Source organism: Nematolebias whitei, chromosome 3 (assembly GCF_014905685.2).
Source record: "Nematolebias whitei isolate Nwh7 chromosome 3, NemWhi1, whole genome shotgun sequence".
NCBI classification, from domain to species: Eukaryota; Metazoa; Chordata; class Actinopteri; order Cyprinodontiformes; family Rivulidae; genus Nematolebias; species Nematolebias whitei.
In genome coordinates this window covers 14118349-14137708 of record NC_056500.1, presented here as the reverse complement: position 1 = coordinate 14137708, position 19360 = coordinate 14118349, and the positions used below count along the sequence as shown (strand labels likewise).

Here is a 19360-nt window from a genome sequence, read left to right as displayed (position 1 = left end):
TATATATATATATATATAGATAGATAGATATATGTATAAGCACTGAAGTGTGTCAGAACAAGAAGTCTAATAGTCTTCTTGTATCGTAATTTTTTTTATATATCTACTGCATGAATGATTTGTTTTAACATCATAATGTATTGATAAACATGTATTTAGTTTCTCTTTGTGAACATGTAGTAATTTCTTGGTTACGTTTTGTTTCTGTGGGTTTTGCTGTGTTGTTTGTACATCTTGACGTCTTTTATCTGTATTTTTTAGCTTTGTGAAAGAATTTGAGATGTGAGACAGAGGACTTGCAGATTCCTGGACCTACACCCAGAATATTTTTTCAATAATCCTTTGATGTCTCTATTCAAACTATACATCATCTTCAGACTCTGATGGAGAAAAATGTTACATTTTCTAAGCATTATGGTCACAAGCACAAAAGGCATCCTTCATCCCTGAGCTGTAAACATCAGCGTGTGGGTAATTTACCTAAAGCTCGAGTGACAAAGAGAACACATTTGAAAAGATTTATTCAGGTGTTGAGGAGGGGTGCAGGGAGATAGTATGTTTCAAAAATGGTCTTTCACTTAAGAAGCAAGAACATGTTAAAGAATAAAAATGACTCAAAGAGCCAAAGAGATGTCTGCAGATTAAATGTTTTTTTTTTTCTTTTACACATAAGATTCAATATCAAGAAGTGCTAATGGAAAAACTGGATTCTTGTAATTTGTGTCTGAAACCCAAGAACCAAACAGACACGGTGAATTTCACTTATATGATTGCACTGAACCATTCGACGGATGTTGTTTCTCTAAAGATGCAGGACAGTCAGACTCATCAATCTGGACCATTTACTTTGTTGATTATAGATGAAAATGCTCACATGCGGTTTGATAATAGGAACAAATGGAGGCTTGAAACATGAATCAGTCTCTCTCTAATACTCACTGGGTTGCTTCATCACTTTAAAGCCATTCTTGTGGCAAAAGAATAAAACATATTTTATTGGAGGAACCTGAAAAGCTTCATCTCTCTCATCTGTCCCTCTTCCTTCTCTGTCCCTGTCTTTCTCTTCCCTCTCTGCACATTTCGTTTTGTTTCATAATCCTGCTGAGAATGATGCAACTATCCAGTAACTGCACAGACAGTAATACACGATCTTACTGAAAGCAGACTACAGTACTTGGAAGATATTTCATCTTCGCTTAGCACTGTTTATGTCCCCCCCCCCCACCCCCCCAAAAAAGTTAAGGAAACTAAGTGGATTATTTAGTCGATTTTTTCCACCGATTAGATTTTTGAGATTATGAATATACGTTTGCACATCCATCTATCCATCATCCATCCATCCATCATCCATCCATCCATCCTTGCAGAGTAACAGCTTACGCAGAGACCCAGAACTCTCTCGTTCTACCTCCTCCAGCTCATCTGGTGAAACATTAAGTTTAACTTTCAGGCTGCTGTTGGTACGCCATATTATTTTTCATTATTAGTGTTTAGCGTATATCTTAGTGTACATCTTAGATCCCTATTTTACTGTTTCTATTTATACTTTATATTTTTGCTATTGTTTGGTGTAACTAGGACCCTGTGTACATAATTTTGTTCCACCTCATGTACCACATGTGATGCGAATGACAATGAAATTGATTTGAACTTGAAGGATATTATTTCTCCAGTGAGTCCGGGGTCGATCCCAAGGTCTCACAGAGGTGGGAATCTAATCTGAACTTCTCCCCAACAGCATAGACCCTCTCCTCCAGGTTGTGTGGCTGCATATAATATGAAGCAGTTAATGTCTTATAAATGTGAATAGATGGGTTGGTTCCCTACGGTGGCCGACAGGTGCAAATGAGACGCAAACAGGTAAATGCACAGCAAACACATGAATGCTGCAAACTCCAAAACAAAATAAACAACAAATGCAACAGAAAAATGCTGCAAAAGAAAAATTCTGCAATCACAGAAAATAAACAGAAGAACAAACATACCACCAGATGCACAGGAAAACACTGCAAATACAAAAAACAAAATAAAATACACTAAAAATCTCCAAACCAATTGCAAGTAAGAAATGCTGAAAACTCACTTCTCAGAACAGAAGTGCACCAGACCAGTATGAGGACTTAACCACAAGTCACATGGGACCAGACTCCCTCTAAAGGCAATATAGCTGAGTGGCCTTTTTCCAAAGTCATATTACTGTCATAGTATGCAAGGATATACTAAATATTTCTATTAAAGAGAGGTTTTGGTAATGCAAGGAAACAAAAAGTAGATACCGTTAAAGGTAAAGTAAGGCAGGCAATTAAACATTGGTTAGACAATGACTATAAATCAAGTAATTTACTATTTCATAAGAAAATCAGAGACAATATATTAAGATAGACATGAAAAAGAAAGCCTTAGAAAATATTGGTACAATATAAAATTATTCTAAATTAGGAGGTAGGGGTAGCCAAACAAGGATTAAGTTAAGCTAAGATGATTTTGCACATTTCTAAGACATGTCAATGCAAAGTAGAAATACTTCTAATAACTTTAGTGCAGGACTATTCAACTAAATTGCTCAGGGGGCCACAGATACTGAAAGCGAAGAGCTCAGGGTTGCTGGACATCCAGCAGTTATTGTCATTAAGTAAGTGGGACTCATTTGGCTCCTAGAGTTTATAGCCCTGGTTATACACTATGTAGCTATATCACTGATATTAGAGTTTTGAAAAGTATAAAAGGTGTCTAGCAATTTACAAAACAGGCTAGTTTTCAAAACAACTTTTCTATACCAAGTTCACTAATCTTTATGACGTAAACATCTACTACCTTAATGCCAATATATTGCAGATACATTAGGACAGAAATTATGATCTTTAGACACTTTTGGTATTGTACATAGCCAAAACAGTGATATTTAGGATTTTGCTGTAAATTGTTGGTGTCATCCTTCTTAAATTACAACCCCGGTGCTCTGGGTTTTGTACATCCAGGCTCAAAATAACCAGAAAACATTTCTCCTTAAAATAAAATAGGTTGTAGCTTTAAGTACTTGGTGCACATTAAACTCCTACTTCTTGGACAGTGGCCACTCTCCTCACAGGGGGTCTGGTCCCATGTGACTTGGTGGTCGAGTCCCCCCTACTGGTCTAGTGCACTTCTGTTTTGAGAAGTGAGTTTGCAGTATTTCCTACTTGCAGCTGTTTTGGGTGTTTTAGTATTTTGGTATTTGCAACATTTTCCCTGTGCATCTGGTTGCATATTTTTGCTTCTGTCTATTTTCTGTGACTACAGCATTTTTTTGCACCATTTTTCTATTGCATTTTTATTTTTACTTTGCAACATTCATGTGTTGCAGCGTATGTACCTGCTGTGCGTTTAGCTGTTTGCAGCTCATTTGCACCTGTCGGCCACCGTAGGGCTTAATTTTTGGTGAAAAGTGATTCAGTTAAAAGCAACTGTTAACTGTTAAACTGTTCTTAACATAAAGGAAACAGGCACACACACACACACACACACACACAAATGTAAATGTGATCTTTCTGACCAGTCACATCAGTTGTGTGTTTTTGGATGTTGTGGAAGGGTTTCAACAAATGTACTCATTGATACTTGCAGCATTCAGAGCATTCTCAGAATATTCAGGTTTTCATGACAAATCCAGAGCAAATCACATCTGAGTCACCCAGAACTCTAATTCTGTCGTTTGAACAAATACTAAATTAAGTATTTTTACACCTTATGACTGGCTTTGTTGCTATTACAGTATCTCAACCCAACACTTGAGCTGCTAAAACATCCTACCAGTGATTGACTGATTCCATCAAGAGTTGTTCCAAAAAACGTTCAATACAAAAACAACTGGACTTTATTTGTAACAGAAGACGTTTTGCTCCTCATCCGAGGAGCTTTCTCAATTCAATGAGCAGTCATTGAGAGATTCAGGTTATAAGGCTGAGTGAGATAAGACACACACACATATGTAGATTTGACAAGTCACACCTCAACACCTTAACAGTAGGGGTTTCTTAAGGTCTTTGTTACTATAATTCACAGATGAGGCCCCTCTATTCCCATCAGGTGTGAAAACCGGCTGGGAATCTGTCTTAAAGTTGCATTATATGTTTTTGAAAGTGGAAATCTGAGGCCTCCTCCTCTGTCCTGGATGACTGACAATCTTCACCAGCATCAAGAGTTGTTCCTTTTATTGCCAACAGTTAGTTACAACCAAAGCTTCAAAACTTTCAAACTCCTGTTTGTTTCACTTTAGTGCCTGCAAAGAAGCAGCACAACAACCAGTGTTGTGGAGCTTATAATACAAAAGACATGAAGAGTTATAACATAACAAACAGGCAAAGTTACTAAAAAATAGTGGCATTCATATCAGATAATCCAGATCACACTCATACGGTATATGATTTGCTCAAATTGTTTTAAATGTCATTTATTTGTCATGGACCAAAAGTCAACTTGATAGTTATCAATGAGGGCAACAGCAAAAAAAAATAAAAATAAATAAAAATCCCCCCCAACCCCCCACACACATACACTGATCGTTCTTAGCAGAAGATGGAATCGAGCTCCCTCATGTCAGTTATCAGAACAGATGCACCTTCTAAAGTTCTCAACACAGACCTTGACATTAACATACAAAACCTTTTCAAGGATGTGCAACAGGAAAGTGTTGCCAGGCAACAGAGACAGTTGCTGACATCTCTATGCAACATGTGTTTGTGAGATATTGAAAGTGAAGCCCGTTGTGCTGTATGACTGTGATGCAGTTCAGACTCTGGTAGTGGGATTGCAGCCTTCAGAGAGAAAATCTAACTATGAAACCAGTTAGGACCATCTTCTAGATGCAAATACAAACACGGAGCTTGTTTCAAATAGATCACCTGGAACTGAAGAAACCTTTGATTCCCACTGCACTACTGCACAGATTTTTATTCCAGTGTGTGCATGATGAATTAATGATAATCTGATGCTGAGATGCAGGCAACATAAATAATGAGCAGATCCTCCAGCACAGTAGCTGCTCGTCTACAGGCTGAGAAGACTGAGAATACTGTGTTTTATCGAGTAGATCTGAAAGTCAACCCAAAAAACAAAAAGGTCTGAACTGTAGAAACAAATAACCATATTATGTTTGTTGTAATCCATTCCATTACCTTTTAGTGAAGGTGGATCATAGTTAAAGTAAAGACTGAATGTGCAGGGATCTTACTGTTGTGACCCCACAAGGACAAAGTGCTGGAGGCAGAAGGAGAAAATATAGATCAGATATTTATAGACTGATGACTTCAAGGCAGAAGATAAAGCCTAGAGGCTACACCTGTATTTAGGCAAACTACAAGACAAATTAAACTATAAAATCTGTTTTTCCCAATAATTTCAATACATCCCAACAATGGGGCATTATGAGAAAACAGTAATAAGGCAGTTGCACCTCCTGTTGCCACTTTGTCACTTACACACAGTCACTGACACATTGTCGTCTTGTGATTTAACAGACTTGCTGAAACATGACTAATTCCAGCCAGCCCTGCGTCCCTGGTCAGGAAATATACTGTGGTTTAACAGGCTCAAACTGTAATCTCTGGATTACCTCCGTTACTGTATTTCTCAGCTGTGGGACATCCCACTGAATCCGTGAGCTGAAGTGAAAAGCATGTACTTGTGAAGTTGTGGGCTCAAATCTGAATTCTGATCTATCTCATCACCCCATTCCGCTCAATGTCTTCTTCCCTACACTTCGTGCGCGCGGCCTAATGAAGCAGAAATAAATCTTAAATCTTTCTATCTGTAGTAGACAGAGAGACTCGGAGGATGAGATGTTTCCTCCTACGCACACAGGCAAACAGGCAGGAGCTCTTGAGACTTCAACACCTCCGACTGTAGCTTCTGAAAAGCTGTAGAATATCTCATAACCTCACCGGCAGCAAACAAGAACCTGCAGCCTGTGAGCCGGTAGCTTAAATGCATTAGATCCAGGTGTCTAAAGGAAAACAGGAGTGAAACGACTCTGTTAGAGAAAACATCTGTATGATCCAAACTGCAGCTGCTAAAAACTGCTGAGCTGCCATGTTGTTGAGATGACAAGATGGAGCAACATGAGTCAGATAATGTTAAGGTGGATGGAAATGTTTCCTTTAAGTGGTTTGAAATATTTTGTGTGTGTCTGTAATCATGCAAAGAGAAGATGAACGTTGGACTTATAGCCTCCAAATCCGAGGCTATGGTCTTGAGTCAGAAAAAGGTAGAGTGCCCTCTCTGGGTTGGGGAGGAGATCCTGCCCCAAGTGGAGGAGTTCAAGTATCTCGGGATCTTCTTCAGGAATGAGGGAAAAATGGAGCAAGAGATCGATAGGCGGATAGGTGCAGCGTCTGCAGTGAAGTGGGTGCTGCACCGGTCTGTCGTAGTGAAGAGAGAGCTGAGTCCGAAGGCGAAGCTCTCGATTTACTGGTCGATTTACGTTCCTACCCTCATCTATGGTCATGAGCTTTGGGTTGTGACCGAAAGAACAAGATCACGGATAAAAGCAGCCGAAATGAGTTTTCTCCGCAGGGTGTCTGGGCTCTCCCTTAGAGATAGGGTGAGAAGCTCGGTCTTCCGGGAGGGACTCAGAGTAGAGCCGCTGCTTCTTCACATCGAGAGGAGCCAGTTGAGGTGGCTCGAGCATCTGGTTAGGATGCCTCCTGGACGCCTCCCTGGTGAGGTGTTTTGGACATGTCCCTCCGGGAGGAGACCCCAGGACACAATGGACGGACTATGTTTCTCGGCTGGCCTGGAAATGCCTTGGGATTCTCCCAGAGGAGCTGGCCCAAATGGATGGGGAGAGGTAAGTCTGGGCCTCTCTACTTAGGCTGCTACACATCCGACCCCAGATAAATGGAAGAAAACGGATGGATGGATGGATGGACTTACAGCGATAGCTTTAATTAAATTGTTTAATGAACTTTTCCGCTATTGAGACTTTCCTGTATTATAAAGATGTCAAAAACTGTTTTATAAAAAGCCAGATGTCCAGTAGTTTAGAAGTTTTGCTGGAAGTAGGTATTTTTAGTTTGACTTTATTTTTTTTTAAATGCTCAACTAAATTAAAGGCCCAAGAATCGAAGAAATGTTTGCCACACGTCACCATTCACGCCAGAGTTTTAAACTAACATCATCTTCAGCTGAGAAATGTTGAAGGTCTAATCATTTTATGCAAACCTTGAAAATAACATTAGGCCGTTGTGAGATGACGCTGAGAGTTAGCGACTCCATGCTACAACCACATCTGATTTTAGCACAATATCTGTAAAATTAACTAAGTTATGGCCATGTTTTGTGTTTTCTCAGATCAGTAGGCTGTAGCAGCCATCTTGAAACAGATTGGCCGCAAAAGTTATCGGTTGATTGAAACGATGAATGATTATTACATGAAAGTTTGTTTAAAATCCATTCAGGGTTCATGAGATATTGAGACAGGGTTGACTCTCAACTGGTAAAGACAATATTTTAAACAAATATCTTGTGCAATCTGTTTAAAACATGTGTTGGGGATGACCTTCAGCTACTACCACCCTAAATTTAAGGTCAAAATCTTTCATTTTAAATGAGTAATAACCCTTTTTTTTAGAATAGCTGTGGCAGACATTTTCATTTGAGTTGACTCCAAAAGTTAATCAGTTCTAATAATTTAATTATTTATTTTATGCACGTTTTATTACAATGTGTCCAGTTGTTCATGGTATATTTAGGTAACGCACAGGCACATGCCTTCGCCTTTTTCTGTAGCCAAATTTTTTTTCTTACAAATTCCCAAAAGAAGTCAAAGAACCCCAAACAGAACTTAAAAAAAAAAAAAAAAAAAAAAAAATCCTTCTTGCTGCTCAAAGTTTTCACACTTCATCTAAAAGCTTTCGAGGTGCCCTCAGGTGCTCAGAAAGACGACTGCTGGCATAAGAGCAGCCGAGCAGAATGCCGAGTCCCCAGGGTGCGAAACTGGGGCTCGAGGGCAAAGAGAGGCCGACTGTCGCCCGACCCAAACCAACTAATGGAGGTTTTAGGAAGTCCTGATGATCTGACACATCACACATGCCAGACACTTGGAGCGACGCGAACTTCATGAATCTGTAGCCAGTGTTCTCAAATGTAGCACTCAGAAACAGAAACTTTTTTTTTTAACTGATCATAAAACATTCCTCAACACAAAACAATCTGAAGCATCTGCGTAAAGCAAGGCAAGCTTTCCTCGACTAATGGGACAACATAATGCTGCACAGCCCCGACACAAGGTATAGACGAAGTGTTATGTAATTAATACTCCTCCTCTTATGCAGATACTGTAGACAAGCCTAGAAATCCTGGCCTAAGCTGTAACTGTATCCCTGCAGTGACTGATAGAGCTCAATTAAATCCCTCCGGCTCCCATGTTCTCATATAGGGGAGCAGCTCTTGACTCAGCTAAAGCAAAAAGCATGACTGGGACTGGAATACAGGCTTTGTATGTGATGTAGGTTTCAAGCTTATCAAGCCACTTCTCTAAGCACGCAGCATGCAGAAAATCTGTCTGTCTCACCCCCACACATACAGAATGTATGGTTGCTGGATGATTCAGTGACAAGGACAGGTGGCTGGTGAAGGCAGGACACAGAGAGAAAAGTGCATCTCTTACCAGCAAACCCCTCTTCTTTGGGAATCCTTCCTCTCCTCTGCCTTTAGCCGGCTTCTTCCTGCACTCCAGCTTTCATCTTTCCAGTAAAGAGAGCAGAAGGAAAAGACCGAAGGACTTTAAATAATTAGCATTCCTCTTGCTCTCGTGTTGTTTCTGTCTCTCTTCTCTCACAGATTTCTCCACTCTCTCTCAGGGGAAGCAGGAGCATCGAGGATACACTGTCGCGCGCTCCGCTGCAGGAGGCTGAGTGTCAATCACACAGGTAGCCTAGGGAACTGATGAGCCCGCATCACAGCCAAAGCTGATTGGCCGGCTGTCCGAAAACCAGAAGTCACAAGTCATCACAGACCCACAGATGGGTACCGAGGGATGCGCGGGGCTCACAAGAGCCAAGCAAACAGGAATCTATTGCAGTACTTGTGAACTCTCTTCCTCTCCTCTCACGCTCGCTTTGACTTCGGAGCCCACTGCTTTATTTTACAGTTGCTAAGCAACAGACTGTCAGGAGTATATGTTGCAGAGATGGAGAGGAGAAAGTGGGAGAGAGAAGAGAGGAGTTCAAGTCCTCAACTTGCTCTTTCTCTCTGTCAGAAGTGCAGCTATAGATGTTGAATATTTCAGCTTCTCAGCAGCAACAACAGCACGTCTGTCTTATGGAAGCAGCTTTAAACGTTACATGCACAAAGAAGGACGGATTCAGAAAAGAATTGTTAAAGCCAGGTCAGGTTGAACTTAAATGATTAAATACATTCATGTTACTCGGAGAACTCATTTTTAGCTGCTGTGGTTTATAACTTTCTGCTTTTTAAGTGGCAGAATTTACACAACTTAATTTAAAAGTTCGAAAATGTCATTTGATGAAAAATCTTTTGCACTTGCTATATGGAGCGCGCTCATGTGCAAATCCACAGAATCAGCTGAGGCAAAGGTCGAATGTCAGAGCTCCTTTCCCTGATGGTCGGTTTTTATTTTTGTCTTTTGTGATATCTGCAGACTGCAGCTCTGCATTTTAGAACAACTGGCACATTTTGTTGATGGAACCGTTTGATAGATGATTTTTGTATATTGCATTAAGTTGTAAACATTTAGTTGATTTAATTAGTCACGAAAGGAACATTTAAATTCCCTCTCACTTGCCATAAATAAGTCACACTTTGTTTTGTTGATGGAGTTGGAGCCAGATTGAAATAATCAATCTGCACTTATGTTGTGATCATTCTAACTAATCAAATGTCACCATGTACTGTGGAACATGAGGAAATAATATCTCCATTTATGTTGGACACAAAGGTCACACATGTCCAAGAACTTTAAATTGGTTGTAATAGCAGCAATCTGACATGTTCATTTATGAAACATTGGCTTAAAATAAAAACAGATGTGCTGAAAACATCTCAAAAACTTCAATAGCATAAAAAAGTTTATTTACTTTTTTAGAGTTTAAATTAAAAGTTACAGTTCAGTCAGGATAGTATTTTCTTTGGTAGTATTTTGTCTATTTTATCAGCTACTGTATGTCAGCTTATATGATTATTACTCTAAAATGACTGCCTTTTGTCAGAACCAGATGCAGACTGTTGATCTGCAGGAACTGAAGCCTGCAGTTCATCTTCAGCAGGATGCTCAGGAAACAAAGCAGTGCTTTGCACTGGGAGCAGTGGGCCACCAGCAGATGTGAAGAAGCAGCCCTGAACCTTTGGAGGGAACAAAGCTGGAGGTGTAGACACAAACGACTAAAGCCCATTGACTTGATGCAGAGCAAAGACAAATGTTTTCTGGGGAAACTGGAAAACAAATGTGTAAGAGAAATGGGTCAATCCTTTAAATTCCATTCATCCATATCTCTCTATTGTATGCATGTTACACAAACATACACATTTATAAATATATATGGATATATAGATGATAAATATATAGATAGATGATAGCTATAGACAACAGAAATTGGAAAGTCACCAAAATGTTAAAAAAAAAAAAAATTTTTTTTGTTCAACACAGACCTTAAAGTTTTTTTTTTGTTTTTTTAAATTGTGAACAAATCACAAGTCAAACAGAAGTTTGCTTTAGACACGTTTTTCTGCAATTCAAGCCTTTCATGGCCTGATTAAATAGCTAGATTTATAAATCAAGACAAAGTAAATAAAAGGTAGTATATGGAGGAAATCAGACTACCGGTAACTGAAACCAAAATCCCACCCATCAATTTTTATTGAAAAACTTGTAAAAAAAATCCAAAAGACTCCAGGTTAATTTATCCTTCTGCCAAGACAAACTGGTACGAAGTGACCAAATATGGCCACCCAAAAAAGTATTGGTGGTTTCAGCCCCTATCCAAAGTGATCAAAACTGCAGGTATTGGAACGGGGCAGTTTGAGCAGCACCCCCTCAGGCTTCAGATTAATTCATCTCCCACATTGTTCTTGCCTCAGGATGCTTCATGCCCACTACCAACACGCATCATTTAAATCGACTGGACCAACTATTAGAAAAGAAGAGATTAAAATGATGCATGCATCTCAGCTCAAGAGGCATAAAAATCAATGCCTTCAAATAAATAAATCAAAAACTATAGCAGGATGACAGAAACCTATTGGGTCTTATCAATTGGAAGACGAGTGATTGTAAAACTCTTCACTAATAAATCCAGTAACAACTCACTTCCAGTCATAGATCACTTCATTTGAAAGCAGGTACAAGAAGATGGCATGTTTTAAGCAGGTACAAGAAGATGGCATGTTTTAATGTCTGCAGGAAGCAATGAATCAGTTTGTTCCGTGTGTAATATGTCACTGCATAAATTCATCTTTTTTATAAACGAGTTCTTAAAGCAAGTGGGCATCAGCTGGGTCACAGAGCCTTCTGCGATGACATTTTATGACAAGCACCGTGGCCACAACACTTAAAACCAGCAGCTGTAGCAGCAGAGACACCGAGGAACAAACCCTGAACCGTTTCTGACAAGTGGGCGGCTGTGGCTGAGTGGATAGAGAGGTCATCCTCCAATACAAGAGCTGGGGGTTCGATTCCACCAGCAGTCACATGCCGAAGTGTCCCTGGGCAAGACACTGAACCCCTCATTGCCTCTGGTGTGTGTCCCATCAGTATACGTGATAAAGCACTGATTAATCTTTGTACATACAGTAGAGTGCAGTATGAATGGGTAATGAGTGCTACAAGCGCAGTCCATTTACAAGCCTAGTCAGTCCTACTCTTCTTCCTCCCCCCCACAGCAATCAGCTACATAAGCATGGGGGGAGCAGCCCTGGGCCACAAAGTCTTCAGTTTTTTTAAGCCTTGATTTTTAAATTTAACTTTTTATTAAACATTTGCACCCACAGCATTAGGAAACAAGCAGCAACATTAGTTTCAAATCCTTTTCTGGCCACTAGAGGGGGGTAGAGCGCAGCTTGTTGATTAGATCTTCAAGAATTAAGTCACTCAAGTCAAATTCAGGGGGCAGCACCGTGGCACAACTGGTGGAGCTGCTGCCTCTCAGTGAGCAGGTCCATGGTTCAAAACCCCGGTCCAGGGGCCTTTCTGGGTGGAGTTTGCATGTTCTCTCCGTGCATGCATGGGTTTTCTCTGGATGCTCCGGTTTCCTCCCACAGACCAAAAACATGCACATTAGGCTGATTGGTAACTCTAAATTGTCTCTAGGTGTGAATGAGAGAGCGAATGGTTGTTTGTCTCTATGTGGCCCTGTGATGGACTTGCGACCCCGTCCAGGGTGTACCCCGCCCCTCGCACAGTGATTGCTGGACATGGGCACCAGCGACCCCCGTGACCCAAAATGGAATAAGCGGGTAAAGATGGTATGGCATGGCATGGGAAGATAATGGATGGATGGAAGGAAGTCAGATTCAGTCAAAGAGGGCACCTGGTTGTAGTGGTAAAACTGGTTTCAGCTTCATGCCCCTTAAAGAGCAAAATAACTGCAAATTTACATCTGCAAATTTTTTTTATTTAAATTTTTTTTTTTACTACAAGTATACAAAACTTGACAGACAAATCTGTGAAAATGTGTTGTATTTACAGAAACGGGTGAATTAAGTTGTGGGGGATCGACGGGCATGCTGTGCTGGTTTCAGAACTCAAGACTGGGAAGAAGATGGTCATGTTGAGGACTCGGAGGCTGACTGGGTGGCAGGCTGCAGGAAATAAAAAAAAAAAAAAAAAAAAAAACAGATTAACGTCAGGTTCAATGGATGACAAGTCTTGATTTTAAAGTTTCACCCACCTTTCAGCAAACAGACTAACATTTATGATTGCAAGACAATTTTTACCAAGATAAAATGACACTACTTTGTGATTGCTGTCATTTATTATTATAACTGCATTTTTTTTTTTTTTTTTAACTGAAGGAGTTTCTCACTTTAGGTTACGCCAAGGTAACCTTTAACTAAAGCTAACTGCACACGTAGCATCATACACCAAACCAATCTTAATGTAAAAAATCCTCAAAACCAAGAATCATATTACAGTCTTCTCTAGTACTTGACACATCTCATTAAGTGTAGCACCCCAGATTAAAATGCAGGGAAATTGCAGAACACAACAGAAACATCTTTCTCTGAAAAGATTTTCATTAACTGCTACTTGTAGCTCATAATGGAACTCCTCCAAAAGCAAAGAACTACTCTGAACATCTAGGCTCTCTAGATTAACAAATAAAGACCTGCAAATAAAAATAATAAAAAACGGCCCATCACTAGCCTGTGATTTGCCCTCCTGGATCTCATTCCTGTTGCTGGCACTAGATTCACCGCTGCCATTAACTGTTGCTTCCCGTTTCGGTTGTTTAGCACCTGTGTCCTTTACTGGGCTCCCCTCTTCTGGTTTTCTCTGTGCAGAAACAAAAACCAGGGCACAAGAGAATAATGGGAAAACTAAAGCATCCATAACCATTCCATGTTGATTTCAAGGAGTCAACTGAAGCAAGGATCACTTTTTCCAGATTACGCACAAACGAACGAACAAGTCAGCCCAGACTTTCCATCAGTACGCTGCACCAGAACACAACAGGTCAAACTCAATGACAAGTCACAAAATCCACAACACTCACACAAAAGACTGGTGGATAAAATCCGTAATGACCACAACGTAAAACTGCACAGTCCAATCAGCACAAGGCATTCTATTGATTTAACACAGAATAAATAAAATGGTTTAACATTTTACCTTTTTCCTCACTAGATGAGAGATGTCAGACGCTTTGGAAGAGGAGGTGCCGTCACGGGTTTTAACTGGAATCTGAAACACAAGTCCAGTTTAAGTTGGTTTTTATTTGGTTGCACATTGATGATTGAATCTGCATCATTACCTGGCTGGTTGTTGCAAATGCCGTTGAGGATGAGGATGATGAAGGGCCACCATTTTCACACAGGAATGCTGATGAAGTTGAGGCAGTCCCCTGTTAGACATTAGTTCGTTACCACGGAGTTAAGCATCCTTACACAACTCGACTGACACAAACATGGCTACAAACAGAAACTTCCAATGAAATTCACATATTTTCAGGTGGACGTGCACCGACACGTGTGTGTGCACGCACCAGTGTTTGCTGGATTGCCTGTGAGGCAGCACTGGCTGTTCTCTGACTTTCCTTGGCATCTTCCACTTTTTCCCTGATCTCGGGAAGCAGCAGCTTCAGTTCTTCCATCTCGTTTTTCTCCTCTGCTGCTGCAGCATCTTTCGCTGCGTCTATAATCTCCTGCAACATGGCTGCAACACAAAACACAGAAGTTTGTAGGTTAAACACCTGCCGGGTATCATTAGAAAAACGTTTTCCTGAAATACACTGCTGGCAACTAAAAGGTTGGTATTTAGCCCTTCTATAAAAAAATAAATAAAATGAAGCACGTACCCAGACGGGTCTCTATGACTTTTATGGAACTGTTGTAGTGCTGGATGGCTTGGTTGTACTGATCCATGTAGCAAAGCGTTGTAGCAACGTGGTAGTGGGTCTCGGCGAGCAGACGACTGTGAGGAGGCAAGTGCTTCAGCTGCAGGGAAAGACACTCCTGGAAGTCGTCCAGCGCCTGCGGATAGTTACCTGGGAATTAAAGAGAGATTACTGTAGATTTGGACAGTGTGCACAGACGAGTCTGCGGCAGAAACTCAACCTTGTGCACCCTACCCGACTCGGCACCGACTTCTCCAAGTTTCAGATAAGCCTGAGCTGCCATCAGTTGTTCTTCCTTGCTTTCCTTCCTGCAGAGACAAAGGGACAATAATGAATGGACAAAGATGGAGACGCCGGATCAGAACAGTGTCAGAAATGTTCCCCTGTACCTTGTGAAAATGACTTTGGCAACCTCCAGCATCTCCCATGCCAACTGCAGATTTCCTACATCATCTTCTTCCTTGGGGATGGAGTTAATGTATAATATGTGTAACACACACACACACTATAGTCAAAACCAGTTATTATTGAAACTTACATTATCTTGAGCATTTTTCTCTCCTTCCTCCTCATCATCATCATCATCGTCATCGTCATCATCTGATGGGGGAGGATGACAAAAAACAAAAAATTACTAAACAAACATGGAGGCATACCAGTAATCATCAAGTGAAATGAGAAACTAGAGGAAAGTTTAATAAAAAAAAATTAAAAAAAATACATTAGTGCACTTTACATCCGTGTTTCTCCTTTACTCCTGTGACATGCATTAATGTGCGTTTAAAGTTTATAAAACCAATCTGCCGTCCCATCGACACCAGTGCTTAAGTCTCCGATCATGTACTACCCTCAGACTTGTCCTCGCCTTCGTCAGTTTCTGGTTTGGTTTCGTCTTTTCCCTCCTCGGGCTCTTCAGCACCTTCATCCTCTCCTCTTAACGGTTCCCCTTCAGATTGAGGACTGCGACGCTCCGCCTCAGCTTCTGGGCATGAACTCTTCTGCTCCGCATCTTTTGTGCATTTCTCCACATTTAAAGGAGAGCTCGAAGCTTCTTCTGATCCACTCGCACATTGCTCCACTGGTGCCATCAGCTCGATATTTTCGTTTTCCACCTCAACGTTTCTCATCATACTTTTTGATCCGAGCGTTACGTCAGCTGCCTCTGCCTTTTCCTCTTCTGCCATTGCATCATAGACCTGCTTCCGAAGCTCTTCTCTAGTTTCCTCTGCACCAGAGTGGCACATAACAGATTACTTGATGGGTACTTAAAATTAAAAAAAAGGCCGGCTTTATGGCATCTGCGTTAGCCTAAACACATTTGTTTTGAGCATGGTTGTTCTTAAGAGACCTTTCACACGTACAAAAAATAAATAAAAATAGAAGCAGAACTGCATGGGAGGTTGGGGTAAATAAACTGATAACGAAATCCAGCAAGACATTTTAGATTCTATAGCAAAAAATGAACTATTAATTTGATTAAAAAAATAAAAATTAAAAAAAATTAAAAAAAACTTGAAAACCTGAAATAATTATACCAACCATCAAGGTTGTCTGCACTCTCAATATTGGCGTTATTGGGCTGCTCCTCTTCCTCAGATTCCTCAGGGACTCCCTCCAGAGCGTTACCAAGGACGCTATTCTCCATCCTAAAAAAATAAATAAAATATGAAGACAAAAGCAGTCACCACTTTATTGCATGCTGGGAAGAACTGAAATACTTGAGAAGATATGCAAAATGTCTATTAATGAGTCAAATAGTTCCCATACAAACTTTTCTACTATTTGTACTAGCTCTTCTGGCAAACCTGTTTTAGTACCACTTTATTTCTGTCTTGTCTGCAAGATAATTAGTTCCCTTCAGCTGTTCCCTTCTTCAGGAGTCATCACAGTGAATGATTCATGAAAATTTAGTTTTCCAGATGCAACTTGGGCTCAAACCCGCAACTTTAGGACCGCGGCACTGACCACCCATTTGTCAGAGATCAACAATTCCACCAAAGTGTTTGTCTTCTACTTTATATAATATGAGCTCACATTGAAGGAAACAATGATTTCTGAAAACTACGATAAGTGCAAATGGACCACGTCACAACACGTGTTTGTAGTAAGATTTTTCAATAACGGCTTGAATTTTTAAAGTTTTATTTACAATTTGACTGTCCTTTTATCATGAAAGAGTTTAATGTAAAGTCTAGTGATGTTAGGCTACATCCTGACCACACATTTCATTATTAAAAATTGAACGGAGGACAAATTCACATTGGAAAAGTGCTTTGAGTTGTACGACGGCAAAGTATTCAAATCTTCATAATAACACGGAGCCTTTAACATCGTTTTGACACAAGACATTTAACATTGTCTGAAGAGAAAGTTCCCCAAACCTTGCAAGCTCCAGCAGGGACTTCCCACACAGGAAAAAGGCCTCACCACATTCATCTGCGGTGTCTCCAAACTTTGCAGCCCTGCACAACGTTTAGAAACTATATAGTTAAGAGAAAATTACATGTACAGACATAAATATGCAAGTACAAGTCTCAAACCTAAAAACAAATCAATAGGCACTTTAAATTGATCTTTGTGCATGATTTTCAGCTGGACTCACAACATGCTACAGGCGTCCTGGAAAACACTGACAGCAGAAACAACATCCCCCATCACCAGATGCCTTTTCCCTGTTCCGATCAGTTTCTTTGCCTCCTCCATCACATCAGCTGAGCTGCACAGAAATAAATACAGTTTAGACTTCATTATGAATTGGGTAATAAAAGAGGGGGACAAAAAAAAAAAAGTTTGAAACTACACCTGTCTGCTGCAGCTGTTGACGAGCACGGCTTTTCCTCACTGCAAGAGTTCAAACACGAATCAAAACCAAACTATTTATGATGACGTAGGCAAAACACCAAACTTCTACTGCTAAACGGGTTAATGGACTGACAGGAATAATACGGCAGCGCCTTGTTGTTGTTAGCATGTCATGCTTGTTAGCCTGCTAGCTTAGCATTGTGGGTGGTGGTGAATGATCGAGTTTACAGCCAGTTACCATCAACCATCCGGTCACCTTAAATTTACGATCCTGACAATACCGATGCATTTTAAAGTTGTGAATTATTTTAATTCAGTTAGGTATCGTGTGCCGACGTTGCACGCTTTAGCTAACTGGTTAGCCTTTCCTGTCTACATTGTGTGAAAACAGTGAAAAATACCAAACGTTCTTACCTCCCAGACCCAGACACGGTTGACGCTTCTTCTGGCATTTTAATCGAAGGACAGCGAGCTAACCCAAAACTTAAAAGCCTACCTTGTTGCAGACGACGAACCAACAGCCCCCTTAAAAGCTGTCTTTGTTGGCGCGCTTAAATAGAGAAAAGAAGGTATTCTATTTCCGCTTGTTAGAACGCGGGAGATTGCTGTTAAAGGGGCCGCAGCAAATGTCGCGGCGCCCATATGAGGTATTTTGTCAAAAATACTTTACTTAAGCGGAAAAAAATGTACATGCAGATAACACCACATTTCATTCTGTGTCTATCGGAGCTTTTAAAGTGTGCAGACAAAAATAAAAACAAAAAGAAATGGCAGCACACGCGGTACGTAACATGTTCAAAACAGGGTTTGTTAGATAAACTTAATCGAAGCCTCGTTGGCGCAGTAGGCAGCGCGTCAGTCTCATAATCTGAAGGTCGTGAGTTCGAGCCTCACACGGGGCAGATATTTTATTTATTCTAAATATATTTTTGCATAGCTTACATGTAATCAACTTGACATTTTCTATCTATGTGTTTTCTATCTATTAATGGTTGAGGAATGCATTTAAAGTGGACTATATATATTTGCTTAAATAACGTGTGTTCTGGAGTTGCTGCAATAATACCATACCACTTTTTTTTTATAAAGCACTTAAAACAGCAACAAGGCCAACCAAAGTGCTGTACAGACAAAATAACAGATAACACACAAAGCAAAATACAAAATGAGGTAAATCAGAATATAGACAAAAAACGATGCAGATGACAAATGATGACAAACCAGTGTAGAGCATACAGGTTCAAAACACAGATCATCTTGTGTTGAAAGCTATTGAATAGTAGTGAGTTTTTAAACGGGACTTGAAAACCGAGAGGGAGGGGGGCTGTCTGACAAGCAGAGGTAACTCGTTCCAAAGTCTTGGTCCTGCTACAGAGAAGGCCCTGTCACCTCTGCGCTTAGGACGAGTTCCTGGAACTGTGAGGAGCAACTGGTCGCTGACCTCAGGGAGCGTGGTGGGACATACGGTTGTAGCAAATCAGAGAGATGTGGGGGGGCAACACTGTTCAGTGATTTGTAGACATACATGAGTATTTTGAACTGGATTCGAAAGTGAACAGGTAACCAGTGCAGTGAGGCCAAAACTGGTGTAATGTGCTCTCTTTTGCCTGTACTGGTTAAAAATCGGGCTGCTGCATTCTGGACCAGTTGTTGACGTGCAATGGAGGTCTGACTGATACCAAACAGGAGCGAATTGCAGTAATCAAGCCTAGATGTAATGAATGCATGTATTACTGTCTCCAGGTTCTTTTTGGACAATATGGGCTTCAGTTTAGACAGCCGCCTCAGTTGGAAGAAACATGATTTAACAATCATGTTTAGTTTCAGGGAAGGGTCCATTATCACACCCAGATTAGTGACTCTTTGTTTTTCTGACAGGGTTAGAGAGGAAAGGTCGATGCAGTGGTTTGTGATCGTGTCGTTGGGAGGGAACAACATGACTTCAGACTTCTTTTCATTGAAACTTAAGAAATTTAAAGCCATCCAGTCCCTGATGTCAGCCAGGCAGTTGA

At 40.5% G+C, this 19360-nt stretch overlaps 2 protein-coding genes and 1 non-coding gene across 4 annotated transcripts in view; 1 reads left to right on the top strand and 2 right to left on the bottom strand.

The window, feature by feature from the left end:
- Positions 1-19360, bottom strand: part of LOC119430652 (discs large homolog 1-like protein) — a 381852-nt gene that overhangs the window by 240271 nt on the left and 122221 nt on the right. The gene's annotated exons all lie outside the window — the stretch shown is intronic.
- On the bottom strand, positions 12723-17965 carry LOC119430584 (nuclear autoantigenic sperm protein (histone-binding)). 2 transcript variants are annotated; one of them, XM_037698017.1, is made up of 15 exons: positions 17763-17965; positions 17349-17387; positions 17149-17262; positions 16928-17008; positions 16086-16192; positions 15391-15771; positions 15085-15146; positions 14936-15006; positions 14781-14854; positions 14508-14696; positions 14196-14365; positions 13965-14054; positions 13823-13894; positions 13358-13486; positions 12723-12792 (listed from the first exon to the last, which is right to left on the bottom strand). In XM_037698017.1, the coding sequence occupies exons 1-15, from the start codon at positions 17798-17800 to the stop codon at positions 12757-12759; spliced, it is 1653 nt and encodes a 550-aa protein (XP_037553945.1). In that variant the 5' UTR covers positions 17801-17965; the 3' UTR covers positions 12723-12756. The 2 variants fall into 2 exon arrangements, with proteins under 2 accessions (XP_037553945.1, XP_037553944.1); XM_037698016.1 differs by lacking the exon at positions 15391-15771 and having other exon boundaries at positions 17763-17960.
- Positions 18178-18250, top strand: trnam-cau. Its single transcript has one exon. It is a non-coding gene; the product is annotated as a tRNA-Met (tRNA).

What these genes read in the sequence shown, in the direction of transcription:
- LOC119430584 (XM_037698017.1), bottom strand. Translation starts at nt 17,800, where the DNA reads ATGCCAGAAGAAGCGTCAACCGTGTCTGGGTCTGGGAG. An exon ending in CAGGACGCCTGTAGCATGTT is followed by an intron (nt 17,009 to 17,148) that starts GTGAGTCCAGCT and finishes AACGTTGTGCAG; the next exon opens with GGCTGCAAAGTTTGGAGACA. An exon ending in AGAAAAATGCTCAAGATAAT is followed by an intron (nt 15,007 to 15,084) that starts GTAAGTTTCAAT and finishes TCCATCCCCAAG; the next exon opens with GAAGAAGATGATGTAGGAAA.